Below are 25,075 nucleotides of genomic sequence, written 5' to 3' on the forward strand. Positions count from 1 at the left end.
GTGGTATAAGACTGTCATCCTTAGGTCGGTGTTCAAATCCGCCTCGCGGGATTCACCTTTTTTTGTCTGAACCTGTAAATTTTTATAGCATTCGGAAAATATACAGCTTAATATTTTACTTTCCATAACAGAAGACTTTAATTGCTATTTTTTTCCCATTAAAAAAAATCTGATTTTAAAAAGCGATGTAAAATGCGTTATATGTAAATATTTTTAAAACACTCGTTATGCAAATTTTACAATTGTCATGGCCCTTTGAACATATTATACTTTCAAGACGTGTTTGACGTGTTTACCTGTTTGAAAAAAAGTTTTTAAAAAATCTTTCATGTTTAAAGTTGACCTAACAATAAGCTAATGATAATTTTGAAAACAATTTCTTATTATTATTCTCGTGATTTGACGCGGAAGAGCTGTTTCGATAACAATTACAATAGGAATAGGAATCTACAATATATGCCTTGACTGTTCTTTAAGTACGCTTGGACAAATTTCCGCAGAGTTCATTCCGAAATCGGTATACCTTCCTATATATTCTGATATGAAAATGATGGAGATAACGAGCTCAAGAGTCCATAGTACAATACAAAATAGGAGCAGAGCAAAGAAGGACCTCAAAAACCTCAGAGGTGGATCAGGTGCCATGGAGGAGTGAGCATTTGCTGCTCTCCCATGCGCACCTTTTCATGAGTGGGAAAATTTGTAGACAATTCAGTGTTTAAATAAAAGCCTAACAATTAGTATGAAAAAAGTCAGTCAGTAAATGACTTAAGACATGTTGAACCTGCTGACAAGGGCATTGTTTAGAACTTACGAAATGATGACATTTACCGAGCATGTTGCTTTTCTTTTAATCAGCCTGTTTGTCAATAACTTGCCTTGTTTTCGTTTTAATAAGTGTACATACGTAGAGCATGCTGTTGCAAATCAAATCAATTGAGAGACATTAACCCAATATGCAGATGACCTGGGCATGTTGATACATAAGTACGGGAACGTAACAATTGGAATGTTGAAGTTATCATGTTGTTCATAAAATATTATTGTTATGTTATGTCTTTTTGTAGTGAAATATTCAAATAACAACAGATGTCATATCTTTTCTTCCAAAGAATACTGTGATTTTACCACCAGACTGGAAGTAACCATCATAATACATCGTCGAGATATTAAAATGTCGAAATGAAAAGAGAAATTTTTTTTTTTCATTTGAATAAAAAAACCTAAGGAAAACAGTTATCTACTACTATAGTCCTATGAGCATTCACGGTTTGAGCATCCACGTCTTTCTTTTAAAAATAAATATATGTTTGTAGTTCTGTTTTAAGCCTGAAGCAAAATGTTCGGCTATTTAGACTTCCTGGTTATTAGAATCTAAAGCAAATTAAGTCAGTAATGCTTGTATAATTAGGAATTTCTCCTGAAAACCTAGTCCGGGTATATGTATTAGAAAAATAAAATTTTAACAAAATAATGAAAAGCTGTGTTATTAATTAAAATTTTCTAAGCAAATAAGACGAATCTATCTTACACAATGAAAGTAATGTTAATATTATACTTACTTGTACTGAATATTTATTTCTGAATTCAGCGACTACTTAAACCGTTTCAAATATTTATGACGTAAACTTTCTTACGATTAAATTACTATATCTACAGTTTATTTTGGCACTAGGTTATTCTGACCAATAAAACAAAATCTAATTTCGTCAAGCTCAGTCTGGGAAGGGAGAGCGAAGGGGTATAGTGGAAAATAGGTCAAACTTAAAGTTTTTCAGAGATAGTTAATTGTCAATTTTAATTAAAAGTTCTATGTAATTAACTTGTTAAAATTTTCTCAAATAAAAGAAGGGATGTGATAAAAGACAAAGATTTTCTTCACATGAATGAGTTACCACAGTATACACATGTCCCTATGTTCTACCAAGTTTGGGTAACCTATCAATAGATTGCAATTGTATACATTATTCTCAGAAGAATAATTAATTCATTAGCCTAAAGAAATAACATTCCATAAAACTTGAATGTATTGGATATACATGGACATTGCATATTTTACGATATTTTTTTTTTTTGTTTCTTTCGAAATTTTTCAGGAAAATAGCAATTTGTGGGAGGTAAAAAAATATTAAGCTGTCTATTTTTCAAGCACTACTGAACCTGAAGGAAGCACAAAAATTGATTCCCGCGAGGCGGATTTGAACCACCGACCTAAGGATGACAGTTTTTAATACCACTACAGTCCTCCGCTCTACCAACTGAGCTATCACGGGATAACTATCAATATAGGAGTAGTGAACAATACTGTAGGCTTCGAGCAAAACACAGGTATAATCTTCCTGATCAAATAAGGCAAATCTTAATTAACCTTGTTATGAAATGTATGAAAATTCAAGTGTCAAGTGGCTTACAAATTATATGGGCAAATTATCTTTTTTTAGTATATTTTTTTCCCCAGATGATTCGAGATAATATGTTCATTTTGAAAAGCAATATATGAAAATAAGCATGAAAGCTTTCATTTAGTTTTCAAATAAATTCATGCATTTCTCTCATTTTTTTTAATTCGTTCGGGAAAATAACAACATAAGGAAAGTTGATCTTGCAATAATGGTAGTTTTCTTGCATGAAATGCTGTAATGAATGGCATGTTTCCGGGGCTGTACGTCGTCTTCCACATAACATACAGGGAAAAAAATTAACTATCAAAGTCTTCTCATAATGAATATTTAAATCTATTAGGGTATTTGCATTAAATGTTTTTTTCTTTAGGTTAACAAATCCATAAACAAAGAACAGAAATTTCAAAAATTGAACCGATCGTAAAAATTTGTGATTAGCTCATATATATATTTACACTCAGATGTCATAAGAAGCATTTTCAGAACTTTTTTCAGCACAAAAAAGTTCTACCATACTTAAAAAAAACGTGTTTGCTCTGCTCCTATTTTGTATTGTTTTATGGACTTTTGATCTGGAATACTGTTCGTTATCCCCACCATGCAAAATCAGTAACTAAGTTTGGGTTAATACTACTGACTTGTGGAAAAACATGAAAATTCAAGACTGGCAAATATGCATCCTTAGGACTTTGCAACACCGAAACCATAAGAAAAATTGTCAATCTACTTCTAATATTTTAATGCATCTTTCCACCGCAGTATTTAAAGATATTCTTATTATTTGAATTTTTATTTTCAATAAGAAGAAGCATATGGAGATAACGAACAATATTCAATCTCAAAGTCCATAAAACAATACAAAATAGGAGCAGAGCAATCACGGACCTCTGAAACCTAAGAGGTGGGATCAGGTGCCATGGAGAAGTGAGCATCCCCTGCTGACCGGTCACATGCGCCAAGCGCTTCTTTTCATGATCGGGAAATAACGAAAAATTAAACCTGTCGTCAATTAAGTGTATAAATAATGGACTAACAATTAGTATGAAAAACGTCAGTTAGCATTTGAACGAGACTGATGATACTCTTGTTTGATCAACTTGCTTGTCAATAATTTACCTCGTTTTAGAAATTGTTCATACGTAGAGCATGCTCTTGCGTATCGAATCAACTGAGATATGTATACTCCGTATGCAGGTGATGAAGGTATACATGAAGTATAAGGGAAGTTGATGATAGAAAAGTTGGAGTCATCACGTTTATCATATAGCTTGGTTGTTAGATTACCATTAACCTCTTTTTCCAGTAAAATATCCTAGTATAAAACAGATGTGTCAGACTCTGTGGTATCTTTTATCTCAAGCTCACCAGGAATGGAAATTACCATTGTTAATTGACAATACGTCGTCGATATATCTAAATGTCGAGTTGAAGGCCACCTCAAGTGTTTCGTTCTTTTCTCGCATAAGATTTTGTACAAATTCTGCTTCATATGAATATAAAAATAGGTCTGCTAATAATGGAGCGGAGCGCAATTGGTACCCACTGGAATTCCAATACATTGTTGGAATACCTGGTCTCCAAAAACCATGTAGATATTGTCAATCAAAAACTCAAGCATCTCTTTGATGTTAACTTCAGAGTACTTGCGTGTGCAATCAGAATGTGTTTTAACAAAATAATTTTGCAAATGACCAATGACCAGATAAGTAAATTTACGAGTTCCATTTTTATTGAAAAAGAAGCTATCAATGATATCAAAAAGCCTGGACTTTAATTTATCGTGGGAAGTGGTTGTGTATAAAGTTGAAAAGTCGTAAGTTTTTAAGCTGTTGATTTTGGTAAAATCTTGTGATTTCAAATTGTCCAAAAGTTTTTTGGAATTTTTGAGTATCCATATCTGATTCGCAACACTTCTTGAATATATTGTTGCACAGTTTTCTTGGAGTTTTTCTTTCACTGCTGTCAATATCTTAGTGAGGAGTAACGAAAGAGGCTTGGTTGAACATTTACTGGAACCCGCAATGTATCTTTGTTTGTAAGGATTTTTGTGAAGTTTTGGAGTCCAATATATATAGGGTAGTTCAAATTCATTTTGGCTCTGTGGAATATTAAAAATATTTAAAACTGACATATGATTTTGAAGAATTTCTTCCTTAGAAAGGGAAGTATGAGAATAAGTAGGATTACCACTTGTAGCATTAAATCCAAGTTCTTCTAATATACATATATAATGAGTCTTACAAACAAAGACAATGTTGTTACCTGCTTTGTCGGCAGGGACCAGTACGTACTGATCATGTAATCTATCTAATTCTTTTTTCACTTCTTGTTTATTGAACACAGAAGGATAGATGGTTTTTATTTTGCCCTTCAATCTTTCAAAACGCGACTTTAACATGGATCTGATACATTTAATCCATTCTGACAAGGTGCATGTCAACGTCTATTTTTTCATATCGGGCCCATCGTCTAGTGTAATTTTCAATAGAATCAATAATATTTAATATCCATAAGTTTTATATAATTAAAAATGCTTTTCCCGTAGACTTCAATGCAATCTTTGATAATTTATTAATGCTTAGTTAGTGAAACTTTTGAAAGTTTCTCGAGGACAATTCTTTTCTACTGTAAAATGCTTTAATTTGATATCAGGGTATAATGTATTTGAAGGACATTTAAGGGTAGAAAATTTGGTCCCATTAGGAATGGAAATCCTTATACTGCGTTTATTTTGTATGATATTATTAGGCATTAGATTATTCTGACCAATAAAACTAAACTGATAACATTTCGTGAAGCAAATTTACTCTCAATCAAGACAACAGGTACAATAAAGGACAAAGATTTTCTTTTTCTTTAATTTAAGGTAAGATTTGACGCAGCAATTATTCAATATGAATGAGTTAACACTAGTCTTTATATACATGTTCCTCCATTCTACAAAGTTTGGTTATACCATTTTCAGCAAAATGATTATTTCATTTTCTTAAAGGTACGTAGACACAGATTTGAAGTTAATATTTTCTGTATAATATCACGAATTACTGTATATATTCTAATAGCATTTTACACAAAAATTAATTAAAAATCTTATTTCAATTAAAAGCTATTAAAACTTCAAATTTTTAGGCGGGTTTGATTGACACATTCTTCCACTTTCACAAAGTTTAACTTAATTCTTAATCCTTCAAAGAAACAACATTTAAAACAACTTGAATCACTGAATATATAATGCATATTACAACCTTATGGTTCGGAAAACAGATTTCCATCAAAAAAATATATAGTAAAATAGTCATTTAACTCTTCTGTTAGGGATGTAAAAAAATTAAGCTGTGTATTTTCCAAATAGTACCAAAAAATTAAAAGATTATCAAAAAATTCCCTCCCGCGAGGCGGATTTGAACCACCGACCTAAGGATGACAGTCTTATACCACTACAGTCCTCCGCTCTACCAACTGAGCTATCACGGGATAGGAATCGATGGTATTAGTGTAGGCCTGGAGCAAAACACCAGTAACTTCCTGGTCATATAAGGTAAATCAAATTAATTAACCTTGGTATATTAAGGTATGAATATTCAAAAGTAGCTTGCACATCAATATGGAATAATTATTTCATAGCATATATACATGTAAACATCAAATACAATATGTTATTAATAAAAAGCAACTTGAAAAGAAATGCGAAATCCTTTATATAATTTTCAATCATATTCATGCATTTGTTTAATTTTTTTACTTTATTCGGGCAAATAACATAAGGAGAGTTGACCTTAAAATGACGGTAAATGACATGAAATGCAGTAAAAACGGCGTGTATATATATATGCCGTAATTCACACAACCGTTTTCACAAATCTCCTCTTGGTGTATATTCAAATCATGTAGGGTATTTGCATTAAATATTTATTCTTTAGGCTAACAAATCCATTAAACAAAGAATAGAAATTTCAAAAAATGAAAAGTATGTGATAGCTGATATTATTTTATAGAGCGAATGTAGCAGTGTCTTGGTGGTGAATGATTCATTGTTTATTGTTTAACGTCCTTCTCCAGAATTTTTCACTCATATGGAGACGCCACCACTTGCCGGTGGAGAGCTGCAAATTTTGTCCTATACTCGGCACTTAGGGCCATTGAGCAGAGAGGGATCTTTTTCTTGCCAGCACTACTGCGACTGGGACCTCGGTTTATACGGTCGACTTGGTGGTTTAAATATTATAATGGAGAGAGAGAGAGAGAGAGAGAGAGAGAGAGAGAGAGAGAGAGAGAGAGAGAGAGAGAGAGTATAATTAACAGCGTTTCAGCAATAAGAAAACAAATAATGACTTGCTCTCATATACCATATGAAGCATTTTCAAAACTATTTCAGCTCAAAAAGCCATATTATACTCCTAATACATTCATTTTTTAGGTTAGTTGAGTAAAAAAAATATCTTGATCCCGCGAGGCGGATTTGAACCACCGACCTAAGGATGACAGCTATCTACCACTACAGTCCTCCGCTTTACCAACTGAGCTATCACGGGATAATATTCGACTTATCCTTTTAAATAAGTTTGTCGTTCTGTTTTATTCCTGAAGCAATTAATATATGGAGATCCTGGTTGTTTAAAGTTCAAGCAAATAAAGCCAGGGACGTTGATATAATAAGGAATTTCTTTTGAAAGTAACGGAACCGATTCCGGATATACAGGTGTGTATTAGTAAAATAAAAATATCAACATTATAATGAATTCAAATATATTTAATTCAAAATCTTTAAGTATTACAATTTGATAAGACAACTTACTGACGAATATATCTCCACACAATGATATAATTATTTCTTTTAATTCATTTTTTTAAAGTAAGCCTACTTGTACTCATCTTTCATGATTAAATTAGCTCGGCTAATACTTCAGCATTTTTTAAACTTGGATTATTGTGACATAAAACCTGGTATATTTCCATCTGAATATATATCCAACTTTACTGTATTTATATTTGCTAGCATTATTTGGCATTGGGTTATTCTAAACAATAAAGCGAAATTAACATCATTTCTTAAAGCTCAACCTGAGATGGTAGAACGAAGGGGTTTAGTGGCAAAAAAAGTCACCTTTGGAACTTTCTTGGAGATCGATTGATTGTACATTGTTTAACGTCCCATTCGAGAATTTTTCACTCATATAGAAACGTCACCGCATGCCGGTGAAGGACTGCACATTTAGACACTTAGGGCGTTTGAGCAGTGAGGGTTCTTCATCGTGCCCACGCCTACCGTGACACAGGACCTATGTTTTTAAGGTCATATCCGAAAGATCCATGACTTTCATTTCTAATGCCGAGCGCTTGGCAAAGGAACTATAAGTTCAAAGTTCAGGAACAAAAATCTTTCTTAATTAACTTGTTGGTAAAATTTATTTCTAAAACAAGACAGGAAGCTTGATTAAGAACAAAGATTTTCTTTGCATAAGGTAAGATTTGAAAACATAAATCACTCAACATGAATGAGTTAACACTAGCTTTAAATTTGGCTAACCTATCAGTGGATGATATTTTTTAGACATAATTGTCAGCAGAGTGATTAAATCATTTACCTTAAAAAACAACGTCTAATACAATTTGAATGTAAATGATATGACAACTGCTTTTTGAATAAAAAACATTTACATTCGCTGTGTTTTGAAATTTGATTTGAAAACCATTTTCGTGTATACTCACGCGTAGAAATATACACAGAGAAACGTCACAATAATGCTACAGCGACGTTAGTAAAAGTATAAAGATATAGGGCAATGAGAAATTGAAATATTAAGTATAATATTTGTGCTTCCAAACATGTAAAATGTAAATATAAGGAATGTTTTTAAGCGTTGTGTGAACTATTGGTGTGTGAATCACACAGACTTGCACATAGGCATATTTTTCTAGCGCTTCATTGAAACATGCCTACGTGACAAGTCTGTTTGATTCACACACCAATAACTCACACAAAACTTAAAAACATTCCTCAATGGAACTCATAAGTTTACTTACCTTGTCATTGGTCATTTGCAAAATTATTTAGTTACAAAACATTCTGATTGTACATACAAGTACTCTGAAGTTGACATAAAAAAGATGCTTGAGACAATATCTACTGAGTATGTGCTTTATCTCCCAACAATCCATTGATATTCCCATGTGTGAGGGTGTGTGTGTGAGTTTAAAATCCTGTGTATACCACATTGTAGCAATTTATATGGAATTTTGTTTATATACAATGGAAATGTAAATTAAAAAAAAAGAACAAAACACTTTCTGTGACTTTCAACTCGACACTCAGATACATCGACGACGTATTGTCAATTAACATTGGTAAGTTCCATTCTTTTGTCGATACGATATAACCCTGTGAGCTTGAGATAAAAGATACCACAGAGCCTGACACATCTGTTTCATATTTGAATATTTTACTTGAGAAAGACGTTAATGGTAATCTAAAAACCAAGCTCTATGATAAGCGTGAAGACTTTAACTTTTCAATCTTCAACTTCCCTTACTTATGCAGCAATATACTTTAGGGACATGTACAGAATTTATGTGTCTCAGTGTATTCGATACGCAAGAGAATGCTATGAACAATTTCTAAAACGAGATAAAGTATTGACAAACAGGTTGATGAAACAATAATATCAGCAATCTCGTTTAACGTTATCATTTCGTAAGTTCTATGGTCGATACAATGACTTTGTCTGCAAATACAACTTATCATTGGTCAAATGCTGAATGACGTTTTTCATACATATTGTTAGTTCATTATTTATACACTGAATTGACGACGATTCCCGATCATGACAAGGAACACACGGCGGGTGTGACCGGTCGGCAGGGGATGCTCACTCCTCCATGGCACCTGATCCCACGTCTGCTGTTTTGGAGGTCCGTGTTTGCTCTGTTTCTATTTTGTTTTGATCTATGGACTTTTGAGCTTCTAATACTGTTCGTTTTCTCCAAGTTTCATAATTCATATTACAATGTTATGTTTTCGAAATCAGATTTCCGTTGAAAGAAATATTGTAAAAATAGCAATTTAACTCTTCTGTTTGAGAAGAAAAAAACTGTATATTTCCAAATACTTGCAAAAAATTGAAGGATTAATAAAAATTAAATCCCGCGAGGCGGATTTGAACCACCGACCTAAGGATGACAGTTTTAAGCCACTACAGTCCTCCGCTCTACCAACTGAGCTATCACGGGATAGTTCTACACTCTCGAGAACTCTCTATATATTTTTATAATTATATGTAACCTTAAGTCAATTTATCATTACCTGGATCAGCAGAGAAATCAGGAAGCATAAATGACACCTGTCTACAAAGGTAAAAGGGACCTCTAATGTCTTCACCATCAATCAAGCAGATGATTTATTTTAAATAATAAACACCTGTGCAGGATTTGTGGTAAAATCAGCTTTAAATTGTCAGAATTATTCTCTTTTTTTTAATATATGGATTAGCTTAGGTTACAATTAAAAAATAAGAATCTTTTAATCAATAAAAAAGTTGAACAGCAATAAAAACATTTTGCATGTTTAATTCACTTTGTCCGTAAAAAAGCGTAGACTATATACAAAAGAATTAAAAGAAAGGTAAACTATACAAAAGAATAAAAAAAAAAAACATCAATTCATTAACTTTGACAGTTCTTCTGAATGGTTGTACGTAAACAAAGATTTATATTAAATTTCCAATACAAACGAATATATTAACAAAGAACAGTGTTGTGCAAGATACAATAACTTCCATTGAAATATATTTATTTATTTAACCTTTTTATTAATATTTTTTATAAGAAAAGGTCCACAGATAAATGATTTGTTAATTTTTTTTTTACGATGAGTTTCACTATCGCTTCATTTGTGAATGGTTGTACATAAACAAAATTTTACGTTAAATTTATTTAGCATTTAAAATGGTTGAATGTCTCCAATACAAACGAATATATTAACAGAGAACAGTGTTATGCAAAATACACTAACTTACATTAAAATAATATCTTTATTTATTAAACATTTTTATTTTTTTTTTTCATAAGAATGACAGGTAATTTAAATAAAATGGATATTTGATAAATTATATGTTTATTATTTTATATATGCTTCCTATATTTAACTTTTTCCAATTTTCACATATAGTAAAGTTGTCATATAAAGGTACTTCAAAAATAAATTTGTGTTTATGAGAGAGAGATCTTTGGATTTTTGCAATATTTTTTTCAAACAGAGGCAGACTAGTGACAATTAACTTGATGCTACAAAGACAGCATAGTTGTCCTTATAGAGGTCGGTTCTTTTCTGCCTTATTCATTGCCTTATTCACAGATTTTTTGTTTACTGACTGAAATTCTGAGATTGATCACCACACGTTATCATCATATTTAGCATGTACAGGTAAATACAAGCAAATAAAAATGAGGTACTTTCGAATTAATCCTTTTGTGTCACAAATATTTTTTCAAACTTTTGGAAAAAAATATCATTATAGTGATACATTAAGCAGTTTATGAAACAAATAAACAAACAAATAAATATTTGATAACACCACAAACCACTGATTTTTTTAGCATTACATAAAATTTGACTTCAAAACAGCATATTTAAATAAAGCTTGTCTAAAACAATGTTTTCCTGCTGAAAAGAAACTAAACAAGGGCAAAGTAACTAGTTGACTATTCGTCAAAATATCAAAAGATGCAAGAAATTGAGGATGTTCAAAACCAGTCAAAAAAGTTAATATTTCCTCTAACTGACTTGAAGAATTCGCGCTATAGGGGACCTATAATCATCCACAGTTGTTCTTTTCAGTCAGTTTTCATTTAACACTGCACCGTTTTAACCTTCGGTGATTAAAGTGCTGATGTAATAAATGCAAGAGACGGTTTCTTTGTTGTGCAGAAATAACTAAATCCTTTCTTCTTAACATTCAATTAATAGGGCATTTATTTCAAATCACTTTTAATAATGTATAAATTTGAAACTTTTAATTCACTATTTCGGATAATGGACTTAGTGTAAGTGTGGAAGAGCGTGTCGCTCGTCTAAAGAACAAACTGCTTTTTAGATGCAATCGGCGATAAGGTGGAATGGACCATTCAGTGCGTACACCTCTCTCAAGTGGTCGCGTGCTCCTGCCGTGGCATTCCGCCATCAGAATATAGCTCCTTGTCAAGTGCTGTAAAATAATGATTGACTATCGTACCTATCTTGATGATCGATCGGCCGCGTGGCCAAGGGAACTCTCTCTGTCATCCAAAACAAAATATTTAAATTCAAATCGGTAAACGGTTATGACTTTTCCCCGTACAGACTCAAGATATCAAATAGAATCGCCATAATTATGCGAATTCTGCCTCGTTTACGGAGCTTATTATGGTTAATTATCTATCAATTTAAGGTATTTTATCGCGGCGAGGAAATGTTGTTCGAAATGGAAGGTGAGCGAGAGGCAGTGATTAAACAAAAATCAATGTGGTGTTTGATCAGCATAAAATTTAGTTTGTTTTATCTTTGCATTATGATAAATGCTCCCGAAGGCCCAACCGGAAATGACACACGAAATAGGATACGGCTCACGCCTAAATTGTCTAACTCGGAGCAAAACGGACACTCAGTGCAATACCGGTTGATATTAAATAGAGGAATCGGACACGCTTGGAAAACAGTCATAAATATGTGTTAACTACTGTAAAGAATTTCAAAGTCAATTGTCATCACATAGAGATAACGACTTTAATTAAACGCCATTAGTCGCTGAAAGTGAGCGCCGGGATCTCTGATGTAGCGAATCAACCCAGGCCATTAATTGTAAATTAAAGATAACTAGATAAAAAAGACAAGGAATATCACAGGCAAGTTACATCGCTAGAAATCCCTTAAGCCACATTCTAAGTTTATCTTCAGAAGTAAATGTCTTTATCATTCTGTCAGTTCTCGTGGCCGGCGATATTGGCGGAGGGATAATTGGAGGTGCGTAAGCAGGCAGTACGAGTTCCATTTAACGAACTATGGATGTGCATTTCTCTGCTCTATGTAGAGTCCTTATCAGATGCATAATGTACAAACAATGTCTGGTTAATCAGCATATCAAATAATAACAAATATCAATAATCAAGAAAATGCAAATTTATGTCCGATTACAAATACGTTTAAAAATGCATATTAATAGATTAAAGAATGATAATAAAAGTAATATTTGTGACGGTTGATTTGAATAACTTACCAGATGCAAACTGCAGCTCGTTAATAACATGGTCTGATGGACTTTACGAAATTTTGAAAAAATATAAAGATGCACAGCATTATTTAATCAAGATATGTTTTGGTTTACAAGATGCAATTTAAAGGACATTTTTAACGGAAAATTCATCCCAATTATATGCCCGTAACACCGAATTTAACTCTCTTTTCTCTTCGCTATGATAAAGATAGTAATAGTTTTTATGCAGTTTTATTTTAATTTTATATCCATCAGTTTAATATTATGAAACTAAAACAAACATAGTGCCGTAGTTATAGTATGTTAATTTTTACTGTAAATTCCTCTTCTTTGAACAATGAGACAATCAAAATTTCATTTTTACATTAGACCAAATGATAAAGTGAATCGATGATAAAATAAATAACATAAATATATAAGTAAAAAAAATATGGTTCCAGATGTATATTTTTATCCTTTATAACTTAACTTAAAAATAGAAAATTTGTCTTCTATACAAAAATTTCAGTCGCGAAGTAAGGAGTTGATCCTTACGTCGCGGGTTCGAATCCCACTGTGGGATGTGGAGACCGGTCCTTCAGATGAGACTGTATAAGCAGAGGTCCCGTGTCGCAGTAGATGCTGGCATGATTGAGATCCCTCCCTGCTCAATGGCCCTGAGTGAGTGCCGAGTATAGGACAAAATTTGCAGCTGTACACCGGCAAGTGGTGGCGTCTCCATATGAGTGAAAAATTCTCGAGAGGGACGTTGAATAACATACAGATCAATCAATCATACAAATTTGAATTTTTAAAACTTCTAAATCATTGTAGAGGACTAATTGACAAAGATTAAAGATAATTGATAATTGTTTTAAATAGAAATAAACTGGATGTTGTGTTTTAAATAGAAATAAACTGGATGTTTGCTGTTGAATATTAATGATAAATACGAGGGCTGTTCAATAAATAATGTCCTGAGCTCTTTGACATACAATATAGAAATCATATGATATTAAGAGTGACTTCCTCTCATGATTGAATCTTTAATGAATTAATTACAGTTTATTTGACCACTTTTCATCACATGGTTTCATTGCGAGAAGCTGGAAAGGGCTATTCGAGACACTGCATTAAAAAAGGATGGTAAAGAATCAGTAAACAAGAGCGAAATTAAACGCTTCATGAAAGCTGTCGTAAAACTCGTTAAGAATCCCAAAGAAATATTCCCTAAAATATGTGAAATTTACAGCAACTAATGTCTGTTTTATAGACACATAAGCAGGTGGATTTCAAAGAACAAAAATGATATATGGGTACCGTCCTAAGCGACAAATACTTACAACAACAAATGTAATATTTGCGAAATTCAACAATCACTAATGATGTTTGAACATATTAAAATTGATGGGCATTATTTTGGGGTTTAGTTGACAATGTTTTAAAGAAACATTTGACAGTAAAAAAAAGTTTAGTATACGTACTCAATGGTCACTCTATTGTTTTGAAAAATGAGTGAAAACAACAGCGTGTAAGAATATCCAAACAATTATTTTAAAAAATCAAAAATTGAAGTAATCCACGCTTGTCTAAACTTCAAACAGAAAGTGAAACTCGATTTCATTGCTTTAAACCCAGATAACAAATTAACAGTAATATGCACTTGACAAGAACAGCCAAGGTCTGAAAAAAAGCAAACAATTTCAAAAGCACAAAAATAGTTTTATATGTCATTTTCTTAAATATTAGTAGTCTTGTTATACAAATTCTTATTCAGAGAGGCAGTTCAATTTCTGGAGAAGTCTAGGAAGCAAATTTTTGCAAACACAATTGAAAGGTTTATGAGAGGATGGAACCAGAATCAGGAATCCACTACATTAAATTTCGTCATGACAGCGTCCAAACCCACAGGCAATGAAGAATAAAGTAGTTTTGGGGATAAACAGAAACTTAAGTTAATGTTTTGTAAAACCAACAATATTCGCCAGATCTTTCACCCTTTCACTTTTTTCATTTTCCAAACTTGAGTAAAACACCTTTCAGAAAGAAAGAAACAAGTCAAGGAAATCATAGGATCTGCCATATTCCAGTATACGAAGAGCAATACTCAAAAATGTATCAGAAATTGGATAAAAATGTTACGGACATAACGTTTCAATTGAAAGAGAATATTTAAGTAAAATCATTAAGGCTAAATCCTTGAAAAGCGTTTTTTGTTCCTTTCCGAGCACCGAGGACATTATTTATTGAATAGCCCTCGTAGATAATGAAAAGGGTTTAATTTTTTTTTCCTTTCTGTGAAGTATGAGTGGGACAGAAAGGGAAATTTAAACCAAATGTTGTTTTGGAATGTTAAAAGTTTAAAATGCATTCATTGTTAAGCTAAAAAACCATTATGATTCTTAAATTAATGCATTATAATAATGTGTATATGTATTTAACAATTGCATATAAAATTCTTTCACTTTTTAATGATTTCTCTTTAAGGACAAATGATACAAACAATTGTGTTGATACTCATTTTATGATTTATTTTGGTTGTTAATGATGTACGTATAAATATATAACATAGATATTAAAACTTTCTATGATGTTCAGAACGATACCTTTCTGTAATCACCCATATAAATCTATAATTCAGTTAATTTTTTTTTCTATAAGGATATATTCGTAAAGCTTTAAATAAAAAAGTTTAAAACTTTTGCTGTTAAGTTTATTTACTTTTAAAACTCATTTAATTAAAGTCATGATTGGTTATTTTCATAATTTTTAAGAAAAAGCTTATTTGTTTCGTCTGTCCGTATTCAAGAAATACGTTTAATAATATAATCAGAAATACCACAAAATGAAATGATCCTTATTTTCTCGTGACCTAAAAGCACTGGCAGTCTCCAAACTGTTTTGTCTCTATGTATAATAGTTTGTTAGTAAATTTCAATTGTGTTTTATTTTTTTCCCCTCCAAAATGTTGACACTTATCCGAGGTCGACTTTTCCTTTTTTCTACTCGGTAAATTCAACTAAATCTGCTTCCCTGACATGATACTATCCCCAAACAATAGTGGGGAGCTGCTATTTCTGTTGAACTGACATAATATTACTATGAAACAATGCCAGAGAGCTCAGTTTTCTTGTTGTGTCCCAAACTACACGGAAATAAACCCGGTGTTTTTTACATTGTTGTTGCATATTATACTGCGTGAGTGAATTTTTAGGATCATGTAATGTGAAAAGGACACTTTCGTTTTGGGCATTGTTTGACAGATGCGTGGTAACATTCGATAAGTTTCAGAGGGACCGGATACCTGGGAGGGAAGGTATTAGTTAACCAGGTAACCGGCATTCCGGGACGCTATCATCTCTCTCTGGTGCACGTGATTTAGAGAGAACTAAAACTTTTTCTCATAAATAAATAAAAGAATAATAACATTGAGGATGGAAACGAAATTACTCCTTACTACAAAATATACATTCTGTACAACATAGCACCTCCATATACTGAACATGCTGAAATTGAAAATGAATTGAAAATTTGCTATAATTTTTCATAAATTACTTTAATTCAAATATATAAGAATAAAACACAAAATGTGTAATAAGGAAATGTGTTTACCTTACAACAGTCAATATATAAGAATTTGTGACAAAAATCAACAACTATAGAAAACAATACGTCTTGCCCATATTTGTCTGTGTGTTAGTCCGTGTGCACATTGATTTCTTCGTCCTCACTGTCAGAACAAACCGAAACGTCAATATCTTCATGTTTTTCACATTCTGCGTCCTTTTCTGGGTCAGAGGGGCCCATTTCAGACCCCATCTCGTTTTCATTTGAGACTTCGTCTGAAGCGTCATCTTGACGCAGATGCACCTTCCGGTGGCGCTCTAAATTGCTTTTATGGCTAGTTGCGTAATCACAGACAGTGCATACAAAGTCTTTCTGTCCATTGTGTACGGACAAGTGACGCTTCAGCAGAGCTTTTCTACAGAATCTTCGACCGCAATAAAAACATGTATATCCATGATAGTGGAAAATCATAGAGTGTTCTCGTAAAGAAGCTTTGGTATTGAATAAAATTCCACAACATTCTAACAACTTAGAACACGTCTGATGCATTGTAAGCATGTGGCGTTTAAGGTTATTTCTGCGGTCAGTTGTATACCTACACTGAGGACATGGGAAAAGTTTCCTACCCAAGTTGTATTGCGATCCATAGGAATCGGAAAATGAGGATAAAGTGGGACTTTTGACCTCTTTATTGTTTGTCGGAGAAACCAAGGTCAAATGAGATTTCCGAATTTCCTCTTCTCTCTGTGATTCACCGGATGCAGACCCATTCAATCTTGGAGGCTGCACGGTTGATGTGCCATCAAATATTTTCGGAAAGGTAGCTTCTTGCAATCTTTTGATATGTTCTTGTAGGTATAAATTGTACGCTGCAAGATGACTTGGCGTAGGTGCTCCTGTGGGATTGGCAACATCGCCCAGTTTCCATGGAGACGGAGGGAACAAGCCGGGCCATGATGGATTCAGTGCTCCATACCTTGAGAAGTCGAAGGCGGGTCTCTGACCTCCATAAAGTGGTATAGGTCTGAAATAGGGAAAAAGACATGCGAGAAATGTTGTCAATTGCTTGAAATCCTATATTTTACCACTCAGCATCATAAAGTGTTAGTGATGACATCTTTGCATTAAAATGAATGAAAAAGAAACAGCTGCCGGAGATATAGTTTTCTTCTTTGCTATAAAAATTTCACACACCCATGAGAATTTGATCCGCGCCGATGTCGCTTGAGTGAGACACGATATGTAATGAATGCTGTAGTTAAGAATTGTTCATTGGACCTCTAGACACACGGTTCTCTGGAGTTCCCTGCCACCCTCCCAAACCTTACAAAGGCCTTCCCATAGTTCATTACAGAAACAACGAAACACTGAATAATCACAATTTTAATAATTTGTCGGTCGACAAAAGTCTTTGATGTATTTTTTCTACATTCATTAAAGATCACTTTTTTAAACAGCAATAACAAAATCACATTGATGAAACATAAATTATTCTAGTTTAATTGTGTTTGTATATTTTCAAATTGGTATGAAATTTAGCAATTGATTGAGGATAAGATATTCTCTTTTCTTTTCTGTAGTACCGGTACATTACTAGTTCTTTTCAGCGATATTTTTTTCGTAATTCAAATGAAGGAATATCAAATTTTCAATTCACCACTATTTTACGTATATATACCTTTAAACTGTTTTTAAAGTAAATTTAAAATTCAGTTTAATAGGGTGCCAAAACATGCTCACTTGCAATTAGACTTTTTGTGACCTTTCAAAGAAGAGATTGGTCTTTGTTGAAATTTCTTACTGAACTTTTTTAGAGTGAAATATATTTTATGATTAGTTTCTTTATCTGAAAGCTGCATAAATTGATGTTCATATTGTCGGTTTTGAATAATAATAAAAAAAAAACATTACAAGAAAGTCATAAACACTGTATGTTGTGGAAAGTGACTGCATCCTTTCAACTGGTATAATTTCACTTCGCATTAACAATCGTTTAAACCAAATTTAATTCACATAGTTTAATCCGCATTGTTTCACTTCTTGTCAATTTGCTGTGCATTATGAATATTAAATGCTCATTTGTGTAATCGGGCAAAAGATAACTCTTTCAAAGTTAAGTTAAATGTTTTAAAGTATCAAAATATCATTCATTAAATTGACTATGACCACTAATCGTCTGGTACCCACGGATAATAGACGTGAAAAAACAAGATCACATCTGACAATGATGGTCAGTACGAGATTGGCTAAAATTAACTTAGCTTCTACTGAGACAAGAAATCGCAACTTTTTCGTATTGTTATGGTCACCGTGGTATTTAGAACAGACTTGGATTTATTTCATATTATTCATAACACAGAATTCGTTTGTTGTAAAAGCATAAAAGTTGACAAAAAATTTTCATAAGATTTGTACATCATTCATAAATAAAATTTAACTATGACTACAACTTTATTATTTTTTTTCTTTCTAGGAGGGGGGGAGGGGGGGGGGGCAAAAGCAGAGAGAATTTAAGGAGAAATAGTCGGGCTTTATTGCATGTGATTAATGATATATATATGTTGAAATAGGGGATTTTTTTATTTTCTTCCTGGATTTTGATATCCATTTCTCACATTTCTCCTACAGATCGAGGTCTCGTGAGAAGGGTATGTCGTTAGAATGCGGTGCCACTGCGCTCGACTCCGGGTGTCGATCACGAGGGAAATTTACAGCCCTAAATCACAGAGATTCCACATTACAGGTGCAATAGGCCCAGTCTGTCGAGGACCTCGGGTTTTATATAAAACCGCACGCCTTGTTTTCAGTATGATGGATTCGTAGAAGGTCGACAGTTTTGTAAGACTCGGGGTCAAGGGAACAGATTTGCCATTCTACTCCTGTGCATTTGTCCGAGAACAGAGGAGATTGTGTTCCCAAAATTTGTGACTGGAAAATAGCTATTATGAGGCATGTCTTCGCCGACCGATAAGTTCGCGTGTAGAAAATGGATGTCAGACTGGTATAATTAATCACCCGATACATGTAACTGCCGACTGGATCAATGAATTAAAACAAAGAAATTTCACCAGTGCTGTAAGAAGATTTAATTCTCCTACATGCGCTTTTTGTGCATTCTGCATAAAAATTTCATAGAAAAATCTATTTCTTTATCAGTTGTTCAAAGAGGAATAAATGGAGAAACAAATGGAATAAACCTAAAAATTAATTTTAAAAATATAATCAGGCCCAAAGACTATTAAATGAGAATAAACTGAAGTAATTTTTTTTAATATAAAGCGTTCATTTAAATTCTAATATTTGTTTGAAGAATTCAATTTTTATATAAATAATAAATATAAAAATATGATAAAAATTGTTTAATTATGAAAATTATTTTCAAGGTTATTGATATTCATTTGAAATATTGACTTTCTTCTGTTTACAGTTTATAGCCTTTAAGACAAGTTTTTTTTAAAATAGTCATATTTTCGACAAATTTTACATGAATTGATATTTTTTTAAGAAAAACTTATTCTTAAAGGGTAAAAAAAAACTATATTCAGGACACTTGGTTACTTTCTTATTCCATCAAAATACTAAAGATTTAAAAACGGCCTTATGACAAAGAGATTTCTACAAATAAATATTTTTTAAGTAAATAATTGCATTATATTAATGTTTTTATACTGAAAAATAAACACTTACCTAAATGGAGGTGAATATAGAAAAACGGACCCTGTCTCCATTTTTCTTCAAAATTTGTGCAGGAAATATTTGAAAATACTTGATAATATAATTAAACGATAGAATTTTAGGCTGTCATTGTTATTGCATCACTATCAATGTCATCACAGTATTTTGCTATCGTTTTCTGTCAAATAAAATGAACTGAGTTTTAAAAATTTACATTTATTACTGTGTAACAAAGAGGGAGCCACGTCGCGCGAGAGTTTCAGTTCAATAGTCATCGACCAATCATAATCGACTTCGCGTCACGTGTTCAACGGTAGCAATATGGTCAATTAACTCAGGATAATGCGTCTGCGATATGTGAAAAATGTAGGGGGCGTTCCCTATTTTAGATTAAACCGATATAAATAGAGGGTTTATTATTTGATTTCTTTAATGCGAAATCGCTTTGTAATTATCCTAACTCGTAAAATAGAAAACTGAAAATTATAGATGCAAATGTGCAGAAAATTGTGTGACAGCATATTACGTTCTTCTCTCGGTTCAGCAAAATAATTTTTCGATGCTCATTTTGTTTTTTATAAAGTTCTCCAATATTTTATGGACTTAATAAAGCAGGGATTTGAATAGAAAATGTTCCTGTTTTTTTAAAAACTGAAATTTCATCTGTTTATGAAATTATACTTAATAAATTTTATCGCATTATGGTGTCAAAATTATTTTCTTAAATTTGAAAATGTTGTTACAAATGGACAGATTTATACAAAATAAAAAAAAAAAAATCAAGATTGCCTTTTCAATCTAAGCTGCTCCAGCAAGTACATGTTTAATAATAAAATAATAAATTTATATATGAATTAGATTTAGCTTTTTATTGACTCTTATTTGTACACTTTTTTGCTATCATTTTGCATGACAATTACTATGTGTTTTTAAGGAGAAGAATTTAAGTTTTCAACTTGTATCATCCTTTTTTGTCAATAAAATATGTTCAAATCAATAATTAATCAATATCATTATTTTGTCTTCATAATTAATAAAATAGATTCTTAAAAAACGATGATGGGTTAAAAACAAATAGAATTATATTTTCCACATATAATCTTTTTTTTTTTAATAAAATATACAGCTTTCTGCTTTGCTTAGGAAACTTTTTTATGTTTACTTCATGAATTAAAAAAAATGTACCAACATTTTTTAATTTGCATGCATATATGCAGTTAGTGACGTTGAAAAATTACAAATAATTTTACATCGAAAATATTGGATGAATTAAAATCTACAGCTTGAACAAATAAAAGTCTTCGTGGCTGAAAGACCGCCTTCAGGTATTTTCCTGAAAAAATGAAGGTAGTGTACCGTAGGTTACAAAAAATTTATATTTTCCAATTTTGTATGTACAGTATCATTTTGATGAGTAAGGATATTCAAAATATATTTATCAAATAAAATGTATAAAATTTAGGTATACATATAATATTCAGAAGACGACACCAACAGATTCGTAAACAAGAAACTTCAAAGGGTACGCAAATGTCTGATTGTGTATGAGTTTCTCTTTTGAACAAGACATCAAATAAAGACAAATTTATAAGAAAGAAAATTTGAGGATTAGCACACATTTACTGTCCCGAAAAATCACAGTCGGTTAATTTCTTAATCGTATATGGACAGTATTTGCGGTATTATGCGCAATAAACATTTAATTCACACGTTTGCGATAGATCTCAGAGACATAAAAATTCACTTCAACGAGGATCGGGATTTAAATTAACTCAATACTATCTTAATCCATTTAAGGTACCTCAATCTGCAATAAAACCACTATGTAGCGCGGGTTTTTACCCTCCGTAGATTTTCTCGAACTAAATTAAACTGCTATGAAACGTTAAAATACTGAAAATAATCGACATTTCTCCCCTCACGGATAACACCTTCCCATTTCTGTATAGGTCTGCTAGTTTTATTGTCCCCCACCCGCAGTTCGGTTTGCTGGTGGGTCTTTGAATCCGTCTGATATAGACGACATCTTAGTTCGCCTTGAGTCCTTTCTTGGACTCTCCTGTGAATTTCAGGCGTCAAGCGTCTACATGAAAAAGATTTATATGTGTTTATTTACTAAAAAAATTAAATGAAGAATAGAAAATGTAATGCGCTATAAAACACGATATTTTATGTCGATCCTGAGGTGTTAAATTTAGAGAATATGATATTGGAGCGACTGCAAAAGAAATAGATGAGAAATAAATAAAAAAAAACCCATTTTATTCTTGTGAGAAAATTAAAGTTTACTGGCACAAAATATTATTACGCTTTGCTCCCGGACAATTTTTTTACTGCATTAATTTTTTACAAGGTTATCAATTACAGCTTTAAAAAATAAAACATAAAAATATTTTTACATATTATTTTCAATAATACACTGTATAATTTGAAACTTAAAGGAACTGATGTACAATAAGTATATGAAATTTCTTCGTTTTTAGATATAACTAAAGACTTTTCGTGACAGATAAGTTTACTTTCTACCGTTCTAACATAGTCATCCAGTTTCGTAAGCGATATCGCGATTCTGGGACCTGCACCTGCCCCGAAAGAAAAAAAGAAACCCCTGTCATTGTCCCCTCTCACGCAGAAATTAATCGACCAAACTTATTCACTTGCATTTATTATTCGATCAGATATTCAATCCTCGAAACGTAGGCCTACTCGCGGACTCGCATTTCGTCGTAGGAACATGTTTGTTTTGTGTAAAAAGCCTTTCAGGAAGAAAGAAACTTTCGCGGGAGAAGAAGATATCTCTATTTGTTGACATTTTAGATAGGTAGAAAGACAGATTTGCACCATAAATCAGGTGATGTGGGTATATGATAAACACAGTGTTGGAGCTACTTAAACAAAATGCTTTATTAATGCAAGTCATGAAGAGAATTGTGACACACATATAAAGTCCACTTTTATGAAATGCAAAATTCTTTCAAAAAATATTTGACAATTTAAAGATTAATAAAAACTTCTTTACCTTTTAGCTTAGTAATTGATACGAAGGAAAAAAAGACTTTTTATGCAGAGGTAAATGAGCAACGATTGACCGTGTTATTTCTATAATTTCTAATTTCTCAACGCATGCACGAAATGCAATTGCGGGATCGTAAATCTGTATTAATTGATTGCGGGAAATACCGCAGCATTTGTAAAACGTGTTAGGCTCTCGATCCCGAAGCTAGATCGAGTATCAGAAATTGGCTCTATCGGTAATTGTCGCGATGCCATTCCTGTCGCTAATGGTTAGGATTTCACACATATGCCAAATGGAAGTCATTCATGATATGCAAAATTTTGTTTATGTATCGTTGGGCGCGTGCATCTCATTGGAACCACGCAGAGCGCCAAATTATAGTTTGTCTTTTTAACCACGTCTCACAGAGTTTGTGTTTTGTTTCGGGTATGCTTTATGAAGCCTTGTTCCTTTGGGTGAAATAAAGGGTTCCGATTTTAGGACAATAGGCTGAATATAGGTATCATATTTGACAATTTGTGTTTTCTAAAGTCCTGGTGTAAAACTAATAATTCTATTGAGAGATCTTTTGTGGACTTTGGAGGGCCAAATGAATTCGCGATGATGTCCAACTTTGGTGCTAAAAATAAATCTGTGAAGAAATTTGATTCAGAGAAAAACACTGCTCATTGACATTGTTTTCCAAATAGCCTCGCCATCCAGTCCTGCTAAATAATTGCACCAGAATAATGTATTTCTTACTTGATATATTACATGTAATTGCATTTTCTTCTAAGAAATATTAATCGAAACTTTGACAATGTTTGAGAAAAGATTCAATTACAAATGTGCAGAGTATACAATAACTTACATACACTTACATAAGTAACAAATGTCTTATTTTAATTACCAATAAACAATCCATGTTACACATTACACGCAAACATTAAATGTTCTCTCTGATCCATATAAACAGTTTTCATCAGTTGTTCACTCAATTTTAATCAAAATTAAAGAGTCATTCCATATAACAAAAACAACAAATTTAAACAGTTACACCATACTGATTTTTAAGACATCCCTTAAATGAGTAAATATTTAATTAACAGATTAAATATTGCATAAAAAGTTAAAAACACTTTAAGATCTTGTATTTATGTATATTTATGACGATTACCTGAATGTAGATGTATCTTGGGAGTTGTAGTTTTGTCTCCGTTATCAAAGTTGCTCTGAGACTCATTTCTCGCATCGGAAAAAAATTGTTACAAATAAGATTTGCAATTCAATAGTACAATGTATATATAGTTAAAGATCTAGATAAAAAAATGTTAGAACATAAAAACAATTCATTGTAAATAGATGATAATACTGAATTATAATAATAAAAAAAAAACTAAAAAAGAATTTTGTTTTCAATTATTTTCAAACCTTTTAAAACTACTTTTTGAGAGAACTATTAGCTTTCTCCAAAATAAAACACATTTGTTATAAAGACTTGAAATTTATGTGGTCTTGTTTTCTCTTTACTTGTATTTTATTTAAAAATTTACAAGAATTTCATGGAAAAAAAGAAAACAGGAGAAACTCCAGTTGTATAGTATATGCAACAATACCGGGTATATTCAAGAAGTGGTATAAATCATGTTTGTACTTAAAAACAACAGGGAATTTTTACAGAATTTGACCAAAATCAATAACATAAAAATATGACTTTTCGACATTATATAACTATTCTGCAGGATATATTAAAAAAAGTGCAGGCTTTTTGACATCATCGACAACTGCTTTTTTAATAAAAGAAGAACTTGCAAATTTACTTACCTTCTCAGCGGACATTTGCAAAATTATCTGTTTAAACATTCTAATTGTTCAACAAGTGCTCTGAAATTTATATTGAAAAGATGTTTGAGATTCTGATCTATGTATAGTTTTTAGAGATCAGGTTTTTCAACGATCTGTCGAAATTTCCCAGGTTTTTTTATCTGTTTTCATATGAAGTAGAATTCATTCAAAATCTTAAACATGATAAAGAGGTAAACATGTTATGTGACTTTCTACTCGATATTTATGTATATCAACGACATATTATTAATTAACAATTTAGTTAGTTTCCTTCATATGTCGACACGATGTATCCAAATGAATTTAAAAATAAAACTATCACAAAATCTGACATAACTGTTTAATGTTTTGATATTTCAATAGAAAAA

At 32.1% G+C, this 25,075-nt stretch overlaps 1 protein-coding gene and 4 non-coding genes across 5 annotated transcripts; all 5 read right to left on the reverse strand.

Annotated features, from left to right (window-relative positions):
- Positions 1–2,183: 2,183 nt before the first annotated feature.
- On the reverse strand, positions 2,184–2,273 carry Trnay-gua (transfer RNA tyrosine (anticodon GUA)). Its single transcript is given in 2 exon segments — positions 2,184–2,219; positions 2,237–2,273. It is a non-coding gene; the product is annotated as a tRNA-Tyr (tRNA).
- A 3,515-nt stretch (positions 2,274–5,788) lies between these two features.
- On the reverse strand, positions 5,789–5,876 carry Trnay-gua (transfer RNA tyrosine (anticodon GUA)). Its single transcript is given in 2 exon segments — positions 5,789–5,824; positions 5,840–5,876. It is a non-coding gene; the product is annotated as a tRNA-Tyr (tRNA).
- Positions 5,877–6,846: 970 nt separating this feature from the next.
- Trnay-gua (transfer RNA tyrosine (anticodon GUA)) lies at positions 6,847–6,934 on the reverse strand. Its single transcript is given in 2 exon segments — positions 6,847–6,882; positions 6,898–6,934. It is a non-coding gene; the product is annotated as a tRNA-Tyr (tRNA).
- A 2,607-nt stretch (positions 6,935–9,541) lies between these two features.
- Trnay-gua (transfer RNA tyrosine (anticodon GUA)) lies at positions 9,542–9,629 on the reverse strand. The gene is given in 2 exon segments: positions 9,542–9,577; positions 9,593–9,629. It is a non-coding gene; the product is annotated as a tRNA-Tyr (tRNA).
- Positions 9,630–16,208: 6,579 nt separating this feature from the next.
- LOC134250382 (zinc finger protein 32-like) lies at positions 16,209–20,069 on the reverse strand. The gene is made up of 2 exons (XM_062732735.1): positions 19,880–20,069; positions 16,209–17,216 (listed from the first exon to the last, which is right to left on the reverse strand). The coding sequence occupies exons 1-2, from the start codon at positions 19,918–19,920 to the stop codon at positions 16,322–16,324; spliced, it is 936 nt and encodes a 311-aa protein (XP_062588719.1). The 5' UTR covers positions 19,921–20,069; the 3' UTR covers positions 16,209–16,321.
- Between the last annotated feature and the right edge of the window lie 5,006 nt (positions 20,070–25,075).

This window comes from Saccostrea cucullata, unplaced genomic scaffold (assembly GCF_032062105.1).
Source record: "Saccostrea cucullata isolate Sc308-1 unplaced genomic scaffold, CSIRO_AGI_Scuc_v1 ctg102, whole genome shotgun sequence".
Taxonomy (NCBI): domain Eukaryota; kingdom Metazoa; phylum Mollusca; class Bivalvia; order Ostreida; family Ostreidae; genus Saccostrea; species Saccostrea cuccullata.